Below are 15,545 nucleotides of genomic sequence, written 5' to 3'. Positions count from 1 at the left end.
TTGGATGCCAACACTGTTAAATGCCAATAAAGGGCATAATTTTATTGAAATTATATATGACTATATTCCTTCTGTTGCTTTATTTGTCTGTGCTTTTTCCTGTTGCATTAAGTTTATGTTAATGTGACAGTAAAGCTGTAAGAACTTTTACCTTGTTATTTGTCTAAGGAGGATTCCTTCACTTGCTAAACAATCAGAACATTTACAGTAAATGGCAGTAGAGAGTTGAAATTATAAGGATTTCATACATAATAAATAGAGCAGAGTTTGTCCTCTGTCTGTCAGTGATACAGACACAGAACAGACCCTTTCCTTTTGCAATGTGCCAATGTTGTCCTTTATTAAAACACATGCCAAAAGCTGCAGTATTTTAGTGTAAATGCTTTCTAAGAAATAAAGAATAAATTGTGTTTTTTGTTTGTCTGAAAACTGAAAACTTTTCAAACTGCATTGACTTCATTTCTGTAATCTGTTTAAACACTATGAGAGAATACTGATCTGTATTTAGCTTACTGACCCATGACTAAAATGCAAATGTATGCCCACATCAAAACATATTAATTCTTGTGTATCGTCACAGTTGGCACTGTAGACTTTTACTGTTATCACAGTTTACTATGTGCTAATTAACCAAACAAATCCAAAAACACACAAAGTATTCTAATTTTCTCACAAAATAACTTTTATCATTTGTTTTGTCTGCATCACATTTTGCTCTCGACTGTGTTTGTTCTAAGTGCTGCTGTTATCTGCTGTATCTGTTCTGTTAAATACATTCATTTGAAATGCCCTTGGACTTTTCCATCCTTATTGTGCTTTTCTTTTCTATACTATATTAAATAAATAGATCTCTGTCTCTGCAGGTATTTAAAAGTGTGTGGATGAAACAGCATGTTAAAGTAGAAATTGCCTTTAATCTACTGTAAAATGGTAAGAGTTGAGTAATTCAGATTAGCCTTCCTTCATACAATCCCAAAATTAAACAATTGCACAGATGTATTGTACTTATTTCTTTCCTCTACACATCCTGCTCAAAGTTAATAGTTATTGTGTATTGCTGCCAGCTGCTGTACAACACAATACTGTCATCGCTTTCTAGACCTTTTTCATTACTTACAATTAGTGTTTCCAACCAGCAGGGGGCACCAAATTGCCTACCCTTCAATATTTGTCAAACATGCACGAACACTTCTATGCTATAAATGTGTACTTTATCTTAATTTATCTTAGAAAATGGTGCCTTAATTTTTCCTATGACTCAATTACATAATTCCTTGAACAGGATTTGCAACACTTTAAGATATTTAAGATCACAGCACCAGCAGTTGTGACCCTATTCCTGCCAGAGGTCATTGCCCTCTGGAGCTGTGGCTACATCTTAACTGCAGATGAACAGGCCCTAAGCTTCACAGGACAGCAGTGACTCCAGTGGGTGTTCAAACAGTGTTTAAAAGATGTTCTTTCTGATTTTGTTTGTATGTTCAGTTATTTAATTTTTTACTCAGGTTTTAAAGCCAATAACATATTTCATGCTTTGTAACCACCAATTTCAGTGGCATGTACAGTGATGACAGTGCACCTCTCTGGTTATATAGAGGCAACTGGGACACAGACCTGAGGGTCCTGGGATAGGGAGGTAAAAGCGCTTTTCTAGACTGAAGTGTGCTCAAAGTGCTTTTATACCATTTGCCTTTTCACCCATCCACACACACAATCACTTGCATACTAATGGAACAGCCAAAAGGCTTGGTGTCTTGCCTAAGGGCACTTCAACATGTGATCTAGTGAAGCCGGTTCACAGTCAACCTGTGCTACCTCCTGAGCCACAGCCACCCCCAGGTTTAGAGACCATACAGGTCCAAGGCAGGAGCTACGAGTAGACGAGGAAACAGGAAAAGAGGTGAGCATGGTGCAAATAAAGAACTGATAATAATATAAAAAATAATAATACAGGCGATGTGCTGAAAAGAAAGAAGAAGATATGTGCATGTTTAGCAAATAAAAGGAATGTTACATAAATTATTACTGTAGATGCCTCCTCAATGACTATTAAGGATATGAAGAATTTGCACTGTACAGCTGAGGGGTTCACTCTGGTACTTTTATAAATGACATTTTGTATTCTTAAGGCAAACTACCTAAATGATGTGATGTGTTTCTAACATACAGGGATGGGAAAAAAACTTTGATGTGCAAATCTGTATAAAACGAGCACAGTATGTCATTATTATATTCATGCAGCATAACACTAAGGCCACCATATTTACTGTGGGTAGAGATACAGTACTCTCGATGCTTTGCTATAGCTATCATTGTTGCTTCATGTACTTATGAATATTTTCCCTCATCAACTGATCATAAAAAACAGTACAGTAATTGCAATTACAATGAAAATGAGTTTGCAAACACCATGGCATCATTTAATCTTTAATATAGTTTAAATGTGCAAAAGGTACAAAGTGTAGCTTTTAGAGCAAAGACTGAAGAGAGTCTGACAGACTGAAACATTATCACAAAGTAATGATACATGTAACAACTTTATTTGTTGCACTAAGAAAGTATAAAAATTCATGTAATAGTGATCAATATAAAATGAGATTCCATGTTATTTGAATGGAAAATAATTTCATGAATGAAACATTTATTTAGTAAGTGGTTGGAAAATAAACAGTTCTAAAAAAAAAAATAATAATAATAAAAAAATAATAAAAAAAAGACGATGTCTGAAGGCTTTGAAAGGCCAGAAGGATCTATTTTCCAATTATGACGTTTCTGTAGCCCTTGACATGACACAACTTGGTGCTGTTGAAGTCGACCACCAGTTTTCTGAGCCCAGAATGAGTCGGAGTGAAGTACATTTTCACCTTGGCATCTTCCCCTGGTCCCACAGGGGAGCCCAGCCTGTAAAGTAAATATTTAAATCTTAGTTGCCTCACACCCTAAAAGAACTTTATCACTCTTCTGTAATTGCCTAAATATTTAGACAATAGATTACCACTGACAGTTATGACTATTTATGGATATGACTCAGATGGAGCTCCGGTGTTTGAATTGTTCAGCAGAAAAATAAATATGCTTCATTCTTTTATTAAACACCAGAGCTTTGGCCAAACAACAGCACTGACCGTGATAATGCATCATAATTTTTGTAGTCACTCATCTGAAGCTGCATTTTCACTAGTTTATTTTACGCAATGAATGAGACCAAACTATACAAATAGAACCACAGAGACATTATGAAACTGACAAAGAACATTGCACCTCACTGGCATTTCATCCACTGCATTTTGTCTAAATCTCTTGACTCTAGTAAACCTATGTCCTGTATTTTTCTTTACCAGGAGGCTCCTGTGCTGACTAAACAGCAGCATATCCAGCCACACATCAATGCATTAAGACCAGGACAACAAATCATTCAACAAAGCAGCTTTACCTTAGGATTTGGAAGAAATATATCCATTATGCAAAACAGGTGATTTTTATAGCATAAAATATCCTGTTTAACTTGTGTTTCCTGTGTCTCTACAGTAAATAATAGTGAATAAAGGGTAAGCTGACAGGTAGTTAGGGACATTATCTTTCTGAAGTTTTCTGCCAAATCTATGTTTGTCTGCAGTTTCGTGATTGGTTAGTGAACTCAAGTTGGACAGTGAGGCCCTCGTACCGCTCAGAGATGACACATCCCCCAGTCAGATTGGCCCCCTCAATGCTGAAGCAGCAGTTCTCCAGTGGATATGGCAGTGAGTTTTGCACAGTGATCTCTGCAGCCAGCTTCCGATTCACCTTTGGTTCACCCAGGATCTGTTGGGTGTCAAGGCGTTAGATATTGAAAAGCTCCATGTAGTTTTTTTCTATCTTATACATATTATAGGAGAACAGGTGTTGGTGGGACAATATCATATACCTGCTCTGACATAACTGCAGCATGGTAGAGCTTCTATGGCATCACGTGACCAATACTAAGCTTTTGAGATCATCATCACATTTGGTTCTTAAAATGGTGTTTGTGATTCCCTGGGCTGATTTTTTTCCCCACTACAAAGTTTCTATTCAATGTATTTTACCATTTGCATTTAATTGAACATTGCATATGTATTTTTTCTGCCATTGCTAGGGACCAACATTCATCCCATAAAGATCACAGTAGCAAAATATTTTCCTGAATAGATCGCCTGCACTGCTGGCTGTTTTTAAGTTTTTAATACTTCGTGTTGCAGTTTATTGTACTCACTCTGACTTTGATTTCAGGATTCTCCAGCACAATGTTTCTCACAGCCAGTGTTGTCTCATTGGTGGTATAGTCAAACAACAGAGCTGCTAGACGGATCAAGTTGTCCCCTGTGATTTTGTCACCATACTTGGAATAGTTTAACCTTAGAGGAACTCGCCTCTCTAGAAGAACGCATAATATAATTAATATTCACAGTGAAAAGTCAAGTGTATAATACACTTGCATGTAAACATGACTTGCCTCACCTGCTCCTGGTGACAGCTCAACATTGAGCAGATCTTTAAAGCCACAGTTTTCTCCCAGAATCCCACTGTAAGACACAGCGCAGGATCCAAACACCAGACGGCACTTCTTCTCGCTCTCCGTGTTGTTAGTAACCACAGCAAAGACATCAAAGTCGCAGCCTTTCCTCATGCCTGATGTCACCTTGATGGTGAGATGCAGGCCTTGATTCTGCTGCCGATGGAGCAGCTTGTTTTGATGGTTGGCCTTCTTAAAAGCCTCCCGCTCTTCATCAGAACCTGGTAATGTGGATGCAAGAAAATCATGCATCAAGTAACAACTTAAAGTCAGCAACCTTAGGTTTTGCCATCTTGGAATAGTAAATTTCTATATTATATGTAACATGACAAATGTCTGATTTGTCATGTATAAATATGACCTACTATATATATATATATAAATCAGACATTTGTCATGTTACATATAATATAGAAATTTATATATATATATATAAATTTCTATATTATATATATATATATATATATATATATATATATATATATATATATATATATATATATATATATATATATATATTTGCTTTATGTACATTAAGCGTAACACAAATGCTGATAAGCATTGTAGGAGTTTATACAGCCAGTGACCATGGTGTGACCTGTAGAGGAAGTCTGGATATAACAGAAGTTTAGTTAGTTTTATCTACATGTACATCACAGTCTAGTCCTCTTTACCTTCAGGGTACTTGTAGAGATGAGTGATGTCCTCTCTGGCGTCACTGTTCACACTCTTGGTGCTGATCTTCTGACCTACCACTGTAGTGTTATTGACTTCTGATATGCTGCCATCCTTTTTCTTCATGAAGGTGATGATGTCGGCATTGACCTCAGCAAAGACAAACGGGGCATCATACTTAAACATGAGCTCGCCCTCTTTGATGGCTCGGACAGGGATGGGGCCACAGCAGTACACTCCTGGTGAGAAAATGCCAGAACAAAGAAGATAGATCCACTTGGTGAGGATTTCCCTGGCACAAAAATGGCATCATGGGTTCATTGATGGGGAGTGTTTCTTACCATCACTTCTCTCCTGAGGTGTAGGGTCACTGGCCTGCCAACCATTAAAATCTGATTTAAAGTCAGGCCTGGCCATCCAGCACTCCACCCAGCAGTGATAATTCCTGCAGGCACAATATACACCATCAGCTTGAGTCCTGTGCTTCATACACTTTCTATTTTGCTGTTAATTTCCATTATAAACTGTATAGTTAGATTGTCGTCAATAATCAAATCCAGAGGATGCTCCAAACTCCCACTCAAAACAGCAAATTACATACTGTTTTATTGATAACCTAGTCAATCTTTAATGCCATTAAATAGCCATATTTTAGGTAAAGCACAGAAAAAATGGAAAATTTATTAAATATCTTCCAGTGTCTTGCAGCACTCCTGATCATCTCCTATGCATAATGCATATTAATGCCTTTTTTCTTCAGAATATAATGTTACCACATTTCATACACAATCACAGCACACAAACTTAACTCCTACTGTAGTACATACATAAAAAATATGAGTAACTACCAGATCATTTCTCTGGATTGAATGGGTTCCCCATTTTCATTGACGTATCGTTCAATCACCAGATTGCTGTTGGTGTCATGTGCTGACAGGTAGTTGGTGACGACTCGGCAGGGAAGGCCAAGGGCTCTGGAAACTGATAAAACATGAAAACAAGTTATTGTGTATTGTGAGATGTTGAGAAGGCGCAAGTTCTATAATAACTGAGTGTTGACATATATGTTGTTATGTTGTGTCTAGTTGTGGCAAATCAAGTGTGTTTTTCAGTGACCGGCGACCAAGCTCAGCACTGTCCTATCTTACTTGTGCAGGCCACTGCAGCAAACACCCAGCACTGTCCGTAGCGAACAGGCTGACAGGCTTGTGTGTCCCAGTTGCGTAGAATCTCCACACTACCCCTCCAGAACATGGGGCTCACACCTCCTTCATAGTCATCTGACCATTTTCCAAACAACACCCCTTTGTCATCATTACAATTCACCTAAAAGAGGAATATAATACATATACAATATAAATATGCTGCACGTCAAGTTTAAAGTCACTAATAACTAAACCTAGTTTAAGTGTATATGCAAATGCATTATATTGTCATGTGGCAATGAATTATACTAAAAATAGCTATCTAAACAGAGAGGTATATTAAAATCTTAGAAATGAAAATGATTTACCATGGCACTCAGCACTCTGGACACATAGATGGGATTTCTCCTCCCTGAGCAATCTTTGCCAGGATTTTTCAGACATTTAGGATTCATATCCAGAATCCTCAGACAAATATCAAGGATTCCACTTTCAAACTGTAAAATAAACAAAGAAATAGATTTAGAAAATAAAACAAGTATTGTTGCTTATTAGCTGTTTGGCCATGATAAAAGTATAATGTTAAGCTGATAAAATAATTACACAATTACATGCAAAGCTAAAAGAATGATATCAAATATTGAAGAATGGCAAGAAACAGCAATACTCCTCTCTCTGTTTGAGAATGAGATTGTATACTGTCAGATATAAATATCAGCTTATTTCAGAGAAATGACTGCATGTGTCTTTTGTTATGCAACACATCAAATCAGTCGATAAGTGGATATCTCCCAGTTATCAGAATGCCCAATGTCTTCACCACTCAAGCATGCTTGTGAGGTTGATTATGTGTGTTTGACGAAGTGAGACTGACAGCATCAGTGTTGGATTTGGTACCTGGCCAAAATTCCAGGGAGTAGGTATGGGATGTTTGGCACTGCCTCGAAAGATTATTCCATCCTGAGACAAGACATATTCTTCCAAACTCTGCTCATTGTCCATGTATACTGTATCACCTGTTTCCAAGAGACATCCCAAACAATACAGTAAATGTCCCAAAACATGTCCTGAGCAAAACATGATGGACGTAGTTTAGGTCAGTTTTGACAGCACTACACACTGGATAAAAACTACAGTCAATTTGGACACTCCTTTAAAAATGGTAGATATTAAATAAGAAGTGAACCACAATTTGTTATTTTTACACTTTAGTTTTTGTTTAATTAAATGAATGATACATAACATTTATTAGTGAGCTGTTTCTCTACTTCCAGTCTTTATGCTAAGATAAGCTAACTGGCTGCTTGCTGTAGCTTTATATTTAGAAACTCTCATATAACATACTGCCATCCTCCTATACAGTTTCTTCACCACTGCTCCTGTATAGCCCCTGTCATGAGCTCCAGTATAAAACATGATCATCAAAGCACACTGCAGCTCACTGTCATTACACAAAATCCACTGCATGACAGCTGAACGCATGGTCTGTTTACCCACCTGGGCACCAGGGATTAAAGAGCAAGATGAACTCGATCTGCCCTGATTCCCCCAGGGTCAGGGTGTAGCGGCCTATAGGTGCATCAGGGGCAGAGCAGATGGACAGGGCCACCATATCCCCTGGGGGGCTGCTGACAGCGGCGCTCCAACGGGAAGTGTCAATGTTGGCAGACAGACCAAAGGAGGCCCTGGTGCCATATTGCTCAGATGGTTGAGGACCTGCGTGTGACAGTGAATATGGTTAAACCCCTGACTGAGACTGCATGTAAGAAGAAGCCAAGCGATTTTAGCAAAATATTTGTGTCTGGGAAATGGAAATTCACAGGATACTTTCACTGTTTTCCCAACCCTATCCTAAATTTAGTTCAAACATCTGAGTAATTACTTTGCCCTCAAACTGACTGGAATTCAAGTCTCTCTCAGTAACCTCAGTTCAGATTTGAATTCTGATATATTATATAAATCGAGTCTGAGTTCACTTCAGTCTAAAAAAAAACTCTGACATCTCAATACAACCTACTAAACTGAAGAGACCATGAATGATCATTTCCCTTTCACCGGGTGGGATGAAGGGTGCTACTTCAATCCATTAATAATTCTTGACTTTTAAAGTTTGATAATGTTATCTGTGATTATACACATGCTTTCCTGTTGGCAAGTAACACTTCCTGTTTAAACAATTGGATTTCATTGCAACAGCTGTCTAATCATACTCACGTTTATTCAAATATAAAATGAACAAAAGAGAAAGATAGTTTTCAGCATTTTTCCAGAGCTTCCTGATGATTAATATATTGAAATACAATATTTAGCACCACCAACAATAACAGTGAAGTCCATTAACACAGGCGAAACTATGAGAGAGGTCAACATTAACAATGGAAACAATGGCAGAACAGTGCAAAAAGCCAGCAGCAGTATCACTACTGACCAAACAAGGAAAAGTGACTTCCCTTTACTTTCCATGAGCCTTACCACTCCTTTCCCTTCTCATGTTTGAAAACACACCAAGTAGTGGAGGAAATAATGTCAGCAGAAACTTTTACAGTAGAAATTGGTTCCAATGTGCCAGTAATTTACTACAAAAGAGATAACTACTATACTTCATTCATTTACTTTAGTAGTCAAAAAAATGTAATGCTGACATTTTTATCCAAACACAAAACATACACTATACCTTAATAAGTAATGTTAGTTTCATTGCATTTACTAAAGAAGCATGATTTTACAAGATGCTGAAGCAAAGAGGCAAAAGAATGAACAGCACCTGTTTCTGCTATGAAGTTGAGAGAGCTGACTCCTGGTTGGTAGGTTCCAGAGCGAAGGTACAAGCTGATCGTGAACGGCTGGCCTCTCCTCACAATGAGACGGTCTACGTCATTGAGGTCAGTGCGATGGTCTGTGTTGTTCAGCTCACATTCCAGGTTCCAGTGATCGATGTCCAGAACTTAAAAGAAGAGAGGCCATTTAAAAGACATAGAAAAACAAAACAAATAAAAAAAAGGTGGGTTCAATCATTATACTGATTCAATATTTGAGTAATATTTGTCATTCTTTCTTCACTGTAGTTTGATAAATATATGTAAAGTTTTAAAAATGTAGATGGGAACTTTTTTTAAGAATGCTACCAATTTTCTACAAATGTATGAAATGCAACACAGACAGAGCCATTATATTACTTTAGTATAATCATATGTTTAATGTATTTCTTCTTTTATTGAATCTTACTGAATGAATACATGTATTATTTAGAACAATTTACAAAGGTCCAAAAGTAAATATGCTAAATGTTTTAATTCTAACTTGTGGAGAATTTAGAGTGTGGATTTCCTCACACTGTGGCTTTGAATCTCACAGAATTTGACTTCACTCCTCATGAAGTGTGCAAACACACAACCACTGCTCTACTCCAGGGCATGTTCTGACGAAAATCCCACCACCTGGTTTCCTGTTTGTAGGATCAGTTAGGGTATTCCTATATCAAACTATATAAACCCTCTAATATGTTGTAGTACAGCCTTTGTGTTAAAAACAGCCCTGGAAACAAGCCTGTGGGTGTAGTGTTCTGCTGTTTTTCAGAATGATTGTGGCAGTATTGAAAACCTTGGTAGAGTACTTCTTTGGACTGATGCTTTCCTTATACCGACCTTACTTTAGCTCCTAATTGAAAACATGTTTGGGAACCTAATTGGGCCAAATTCCTTAAGAATGACAACACTATCAACTGTGAGACACCTGGATACTGTAGTCACAGGATTATGCAGGCTTTACTTTTTAGATACTCTTCAGTCATTTAATCCACATTTGAGCAGTGCAAATTATCAAATAAATCTAAGCAATTACAGCGGAGCACTGATGCTGTTTAACAGAGAAACAAATGAAAGAAGAAATATCTAACTTGGTCCTAGTGGGGCCCTAAGCAATTTGATTTCTTTTTTCACTTTTCCCTTTGAAGGCAGAGAAATTTCACTTTAATTGCACCTAAAGGCAAGAAACACAAATACAGACTCAACTTCCACACAATGTGAAAACAATTACAGACATAAACAACAAATGAAAGTGTGTGACCAAAGACCTTCCAAAACAACAGACTAATGGTGCAATGGCTCTCTAGCATAGTATTTTCTCTTGTGACTTGGTGCTCTCATTGTGGCTACATAACTAAAAGATTAATTTTCATTTACTCCCAAACTGCAGTACAACATCATGTGTTGTTTAAGATAAGGTAGGTGTGGTATTCCAGACTGTATGCACATATAGGCAAAATGAATATATCTGAATGGCTTTCAGTTCATTCATCTGGTGTTATATGACTAATAGCAGCACTCTAATATAAAATGCACAGACAGAAGGTCCTCAGTCTCGACCCAGCCTTCTTCACTGACCCTTACACACTTTGCACAACCATACTTCACTCCCACTCATCACACGCGCCACAGAGGGACTGTCTTAGTAAGCAGCACTGAGGCAGCAGAAGCCTAATAAGGACATTAAACAAAATCTAGCTTGTGCCCGGTCGACAGTGGCTGCTGCTGTGAGCACTATTTTAATCCTGGAAAAACAAATATGTAAACTTCCATTAAAAGAAAAAGAACTTTTCAGTCTTGTAGGTAACACCCATGTTGACTTCACAGCTCCATCACAGGAACTTTAAACTTAAACTCAGTGCATTGTGCATGTCTAACAGATGAAGAACAGATGATGCTGATTGACCAATATGCTGTTATTTTATATGCAAATTCTGTAGTGCAAGGAAATTTGAATTAAACTGCACATATATACTGACCTTTAAAATCCCAAGAAAAAGACAATTAAAATATACAAAACCATTTATTTTTCTTTTAAGATTCATACTAAATAGTCTCTAGTTACCAAAAGATAGATTTCATGATGTCTACAAAAGAGTAAAAAAAGCAAACAGTCCTCCTCAGATATTTTTGGCACACTATGTATTTTGTCAGCACGCACAGGTTGACTGATTGTTGCCCTTCACTACACACACAGGTCAACACAGGTCCACTGTGTGTGGGAACCTGTCAGCCAGGCTATTCAAAGCAAACCTGGAGGTTCAATTGCCCTCTCACTTGGACACTGTGAAATGTCTTTGCAAGTTTTAAAGCCCCAAGGGCAACAATCATTTGCTGAAACATCAGTCAGACATTTCTTTGATGCATTCCTCGTCTGATATCTGACGTGCTGCTGATTGGAAGAGACTCCAACAGCACAGGGTGATGATATGTGAAGGCCATGATGAATTCACACTTCTCATGTTTCTCGTGCATAAAGCCCACAGCATGCTTACTGACAGCAACAGACTCAAGTGAAAGTTTTCCCATCCTGGACATACAGTTCAGCATCAAACCCTGCTGGAAGTGAGTTATACTAAAAACTACTTCACAAACACCTGCATTAGGAAACTATGACATTTGTTGCCATTGAGCTGCTTTTAACCAATTAACGTATTAGATAACATGTAGTTTAAAAACATCTAAGTGTACAACTCACCTTGAGTCATGTCTGCAGATGTGTCCTTGGACCAAACCGTTTTCAGTCACTTGAGGAAATACAGCGGACTGTGAAGCCTGCAGCCACCTCGGTCTCTATTTGTAGGCTGGTGGTGGGCGTGACGCGACCCTCCCCTCAAAACACACACACACACACACACACACACACAAACACGCCCCCCCCCCCCCCTACCCATTGACCGTGTCTAAGTGAGTTTACGTTAAGTGACAGTTTTTCATAATGCTGAGTAAGGTATTATTGAGCTGTTGACTGTAGTGTATCCTGCAGTGAATCATTAATGAAGTTACTCTTTAACTCAGACAGCCCAAAGATAGTAGTGCAGCACACATCTGTATGTAGCAGACCTAACAGGACCGGATTTACTTGGTAGCTCCCACCCACATCCCCTCCAGAGACACATTAGGGCATATAGTTCAAAGTACTAAATACAATAAACACGCCTGGGCTTTGGCCTTCAATGGATTTGAATGTGAACCCAGATCGCTGCTGCAGGTGATATTATGGTAAGAGGGTAACATTATTTTTTGAGTCTCCTTCAGACCTGGACCCCGATCAGGACTCTGTTGTTCACCAAAACCAACAACTAACACAGGTGTCAGACTAGTGAGTGGGGTTGTTGTGGCTAATCTTAGCACCGGTAGCTATAAGCGTTAGCTGTTAGGTTGCAACTCTTAGCTAACCTAACCTAGCCATACCGGTTTTACATGACTGCTACTAACTCATTTCTGGGTGCTTTTACGGTATCACGTTGTTTTAAGTAAAATGTGTAAATGTTTTTCAGTCTGGATAAGTTTGGTCTTAAATATCTATTTATTTTCTCAGTTAATCTAACATCACAACCGGGAGATGGCGTTTGTTAGCCGCAGATAAATTGTTAGCAGCAGGCTAACTGTTAGCGCTCAGCAAAACGAACGTTACGTGAATTGTTAGATAAATAGTAAGGTTAAATAAATAAACAGTTGTGAGAAGCCGATGTTTCCTACATTTATATGTAAAAATAAAACGTATTCGTATTTGCTGTCGTTATCTAACACGTTCACTCTCATTCCAGGCCCCTGAAAGGTTAGTCTGGAGATATTTACAGGCTGAACCATGACTGGTTTCAGATTTGTGGCATTATAAATTTCGTTTGAACATCAGAGTTAAGGGAAGCGGACAGCTTTATCTTATCTGCCCCCTTCAGCAGAGGAATGTGAAACCAGCTGCTAGTGATGAACTATGCATGTACACAGTATAGTGGAGGGCAGATCTTTATGGGGTGGAAAGAAAACTCGTTTTTGAGTGGTGGATGTCTTCAGCTTTAGGTTTAAGGTGTTTTGTAAAGGATACCCTACACAATGAACCACCATAAAAGCCTGGAGTGTATTTCCCAGTAGCATAGAGCTCAAATGCTCACTTGCTGGTTTTAGTGTGTTTTTTATAGAAAATTATGAGCAGCATTTAAATCTATAAGTGATATCACAGTTGCACAACAGCAGTGGTTACCAAATGGTGTGCTGTGGGATGCTGTCACAACCACATGTAACTTTTGTGAAGTTTTGTGTGATCTCTTTCATTTCCATTAAGATTTAATGTTGTGACCTCTAGTTTAAATGGGTGTGTAGGAGCCTAAATGCAGTTTGATGTTTAGCTGATTGCATAGTTTAAGTTCATAAGTAAACTTTAATATGTATGATTCTCTGATTTAAAATTAATTGCTAGAAGTATTTACTTGTGGGTATATTTACAATACTGCAATAAGTTTATTGTTGGATTACTTGTACTTAAAATGTGTGAATAATGAGAATTTCATTTATATTACGAAGTAGCTACAATTGACTTTGTACTATATATGTACTTTTGCTTGATAGTCGGGGATATAAAAGAGGAAGTTGGGTGAGTGGAGCTGCACAGTTTTTTGACCTCTCACTCTCTGACACACGTGCGACCTCTGTACCTCATGGAATTAGTTTGGTTTTGTTTTCTGGAGAATTGTCCTGTACCAACTTTTTGTATGAGTGAGTCTAAGCAAACATTTAAAACTTTGAGTGGTCTCAGTAGATTTTTGGATACGGAGAAACAAGATAGGAGTGTCAAGCTAGGGCTTCATTCATTGGAAACCTACTGATTTGAAGTGTCAAATGAGTTCTTGAATCATTTTGTTAAAAAGTTTCATGATATAGTTGTTTGTCAAATTTCATTTTACATTGATGCATAAAAATAAATGTTGGGAGTGATATCATGTTTTATGGAGGCTGTTTTGCACAGATGTGAATACTTGTGTGCCTTGATATTTTAACCACTGCACTACAGTATGTTACCGAACATGTCCTATACAAATTTCCCTTTCCACCTTGGTGTAGGAGGTGGAAAGGCTTCTACAGCACTTGCTTAATATGTGCTAAAGTGTGCCTGTCTGCACTATAAAATTTGATAAGTAATATTTCTTCTTCAAAAATGGTAGAATAAAATTCACAATTAAGTCGTAATTCCAACTATGTCAAAAAAGTAGAGGATTAAGCCAGTCATCTGGTTTGAAGAAATCTGGGCAGACTAGTGCAAGCCACAAGCACACGTTTTGGCTCAGTATTTAGGCATTACATCAGGAAAGTGAGTTTAGTTCTTAATACAAGTGAAGTTAGATCTCTGTCCAAACCTGCAGAGTGGAAATGACTCAGTGGCTTTGCCAAAATGGGCTTGGTTTACTTAGGGAGAGATTCGCCTGGACACCTATCACCTGGACTCACTTTTAGTTTAAATAACACTGTATAGTAAAAAAACAAAAAACAAAAGAGGGGGTGAACTGTGAGCATTTTGTTGTCTACTGTAATCCCCTTAAAACAGGCCTGTTAGAAAGAAAATCAAATTCTGAATGCAGCACTATTATTGCTAAATAAACTTTTAACATACTACATGATAATGGACTACTACTGCTTCTGGGGAAGGCAGCTGTATTTACAATGAAGAGTGACTAATGATGTATTTGCAATGTCCTGTATTTTTGGGAATTAAGTTTGCAGCATTTTACAAATCTAGTCCCAGCCTGTGTAGTGGTTGTATTGCATCATAGGTACAGTTAGGCTGAGTAGTTCCAGAGAAAGACTCATTCATCCGTTTAATGGGAAGTTTGATGTTGTCCATACTGCATCAGTCAACAGAAATCATCTGAGATCTTCCCCTGTCTACCCTGTGTACCTGGCTCCATTCAGTCTGAAATGTGGATGATGAGCAGATGGTGTATTTACTTAGCTTAATCAGGGAAATGTATCTCTATTACATTTTACATAATGCATTATAGGGCACCACGGTGGGTGAGTGGTTAGCACCGTTGCCTCACAGCAAGAAGGGCCCAGGTTTGCAACCCGTCAGGAACCTTTCTGTGCGGAGTTTGCATGTTCTCCCTGTGCTTGTGTGGGTTTTCTCCAGGTACTCTGGTTTCCTCCGACAGTCCAAAAACATGTATGTCAGGTTGATTGGTGACTCTAAATTGCCCATAGGAGTGAGTGTGAGTGTGTGAGGTTGTTTGTCTCTATGTGGCCCTGTGATGGACTGGTGACCTGTCCAGGGTGTACCCTGTGACCCTGGTTAGGAATAAGCAGGTGTAGATAATGAATGGATGGATAATGCATTATATTTGTAAAACACCTATATTCTCCACCAATCTTTGGGCACAGAAATTGCTGGGGTTTAAG

General features: G+C 38.2%; 1 protein-coding gene across 1 annotated transcript; it reads right to left on the bottom strand.

Moving 5' to 3' along the window:
• Positions 1-2,464: 2,464 nt before the first annotated feature.
• tgm2b (transglutaminase 2b) lies at positions 2,465-11,990 on the bottom strand. Its single transcript, XM_026308053.2, has 13 exons — positions 11,854-11,990; positions 9,116-9,295; positions 7,849-8,067; positions 7,249-7,367; positions 6,720-6,848; positions 6,355-6,532; positions 6,055-6,187; positions 5,548-5,651; positions 5,206-5,445; positions 4,477-4,752; positions 4,232-4,392; positions 3,665-3,801; positions 2,465-2,901 (listed from the first exon to the last, which is right to left on the bottom strand). The coding sequence occupies exons 1-13, from the start codon at positions 11,861-11,863 to the stop codon at positions 2,751-2,753; spliced, it is 2,037 nt and encodes a 678-aa protein (XP_026163838.1). The 5' UTR covers positions 11,864-11,990; the 3' UTR covers positions 2,465-2,750.
• Positions 11,991-15,545: the final 3,555 nt, after the last annotated feature.

The sequence above is a fragment of the Mastacembelus armatus genome, chromosome 5, assembly GCF_900324485.2.
Source record: "Mastacembelus armatus chromosome 5, fMasArm1.2, whole genome shotgun sequence".
NCBI classification, from domain to species: Eukaryota; Metazoa; Chordata; class Actinopteri; order Synbranchiformes; family Mastacembelidae; genus Mastacembelus; species Mastacembelus armatus.
The sequence above is the reverse complement of the archived record's forward strand: the minus strand, read 5'-3'. Positions and strand labels throughout refer to the sequence as shown.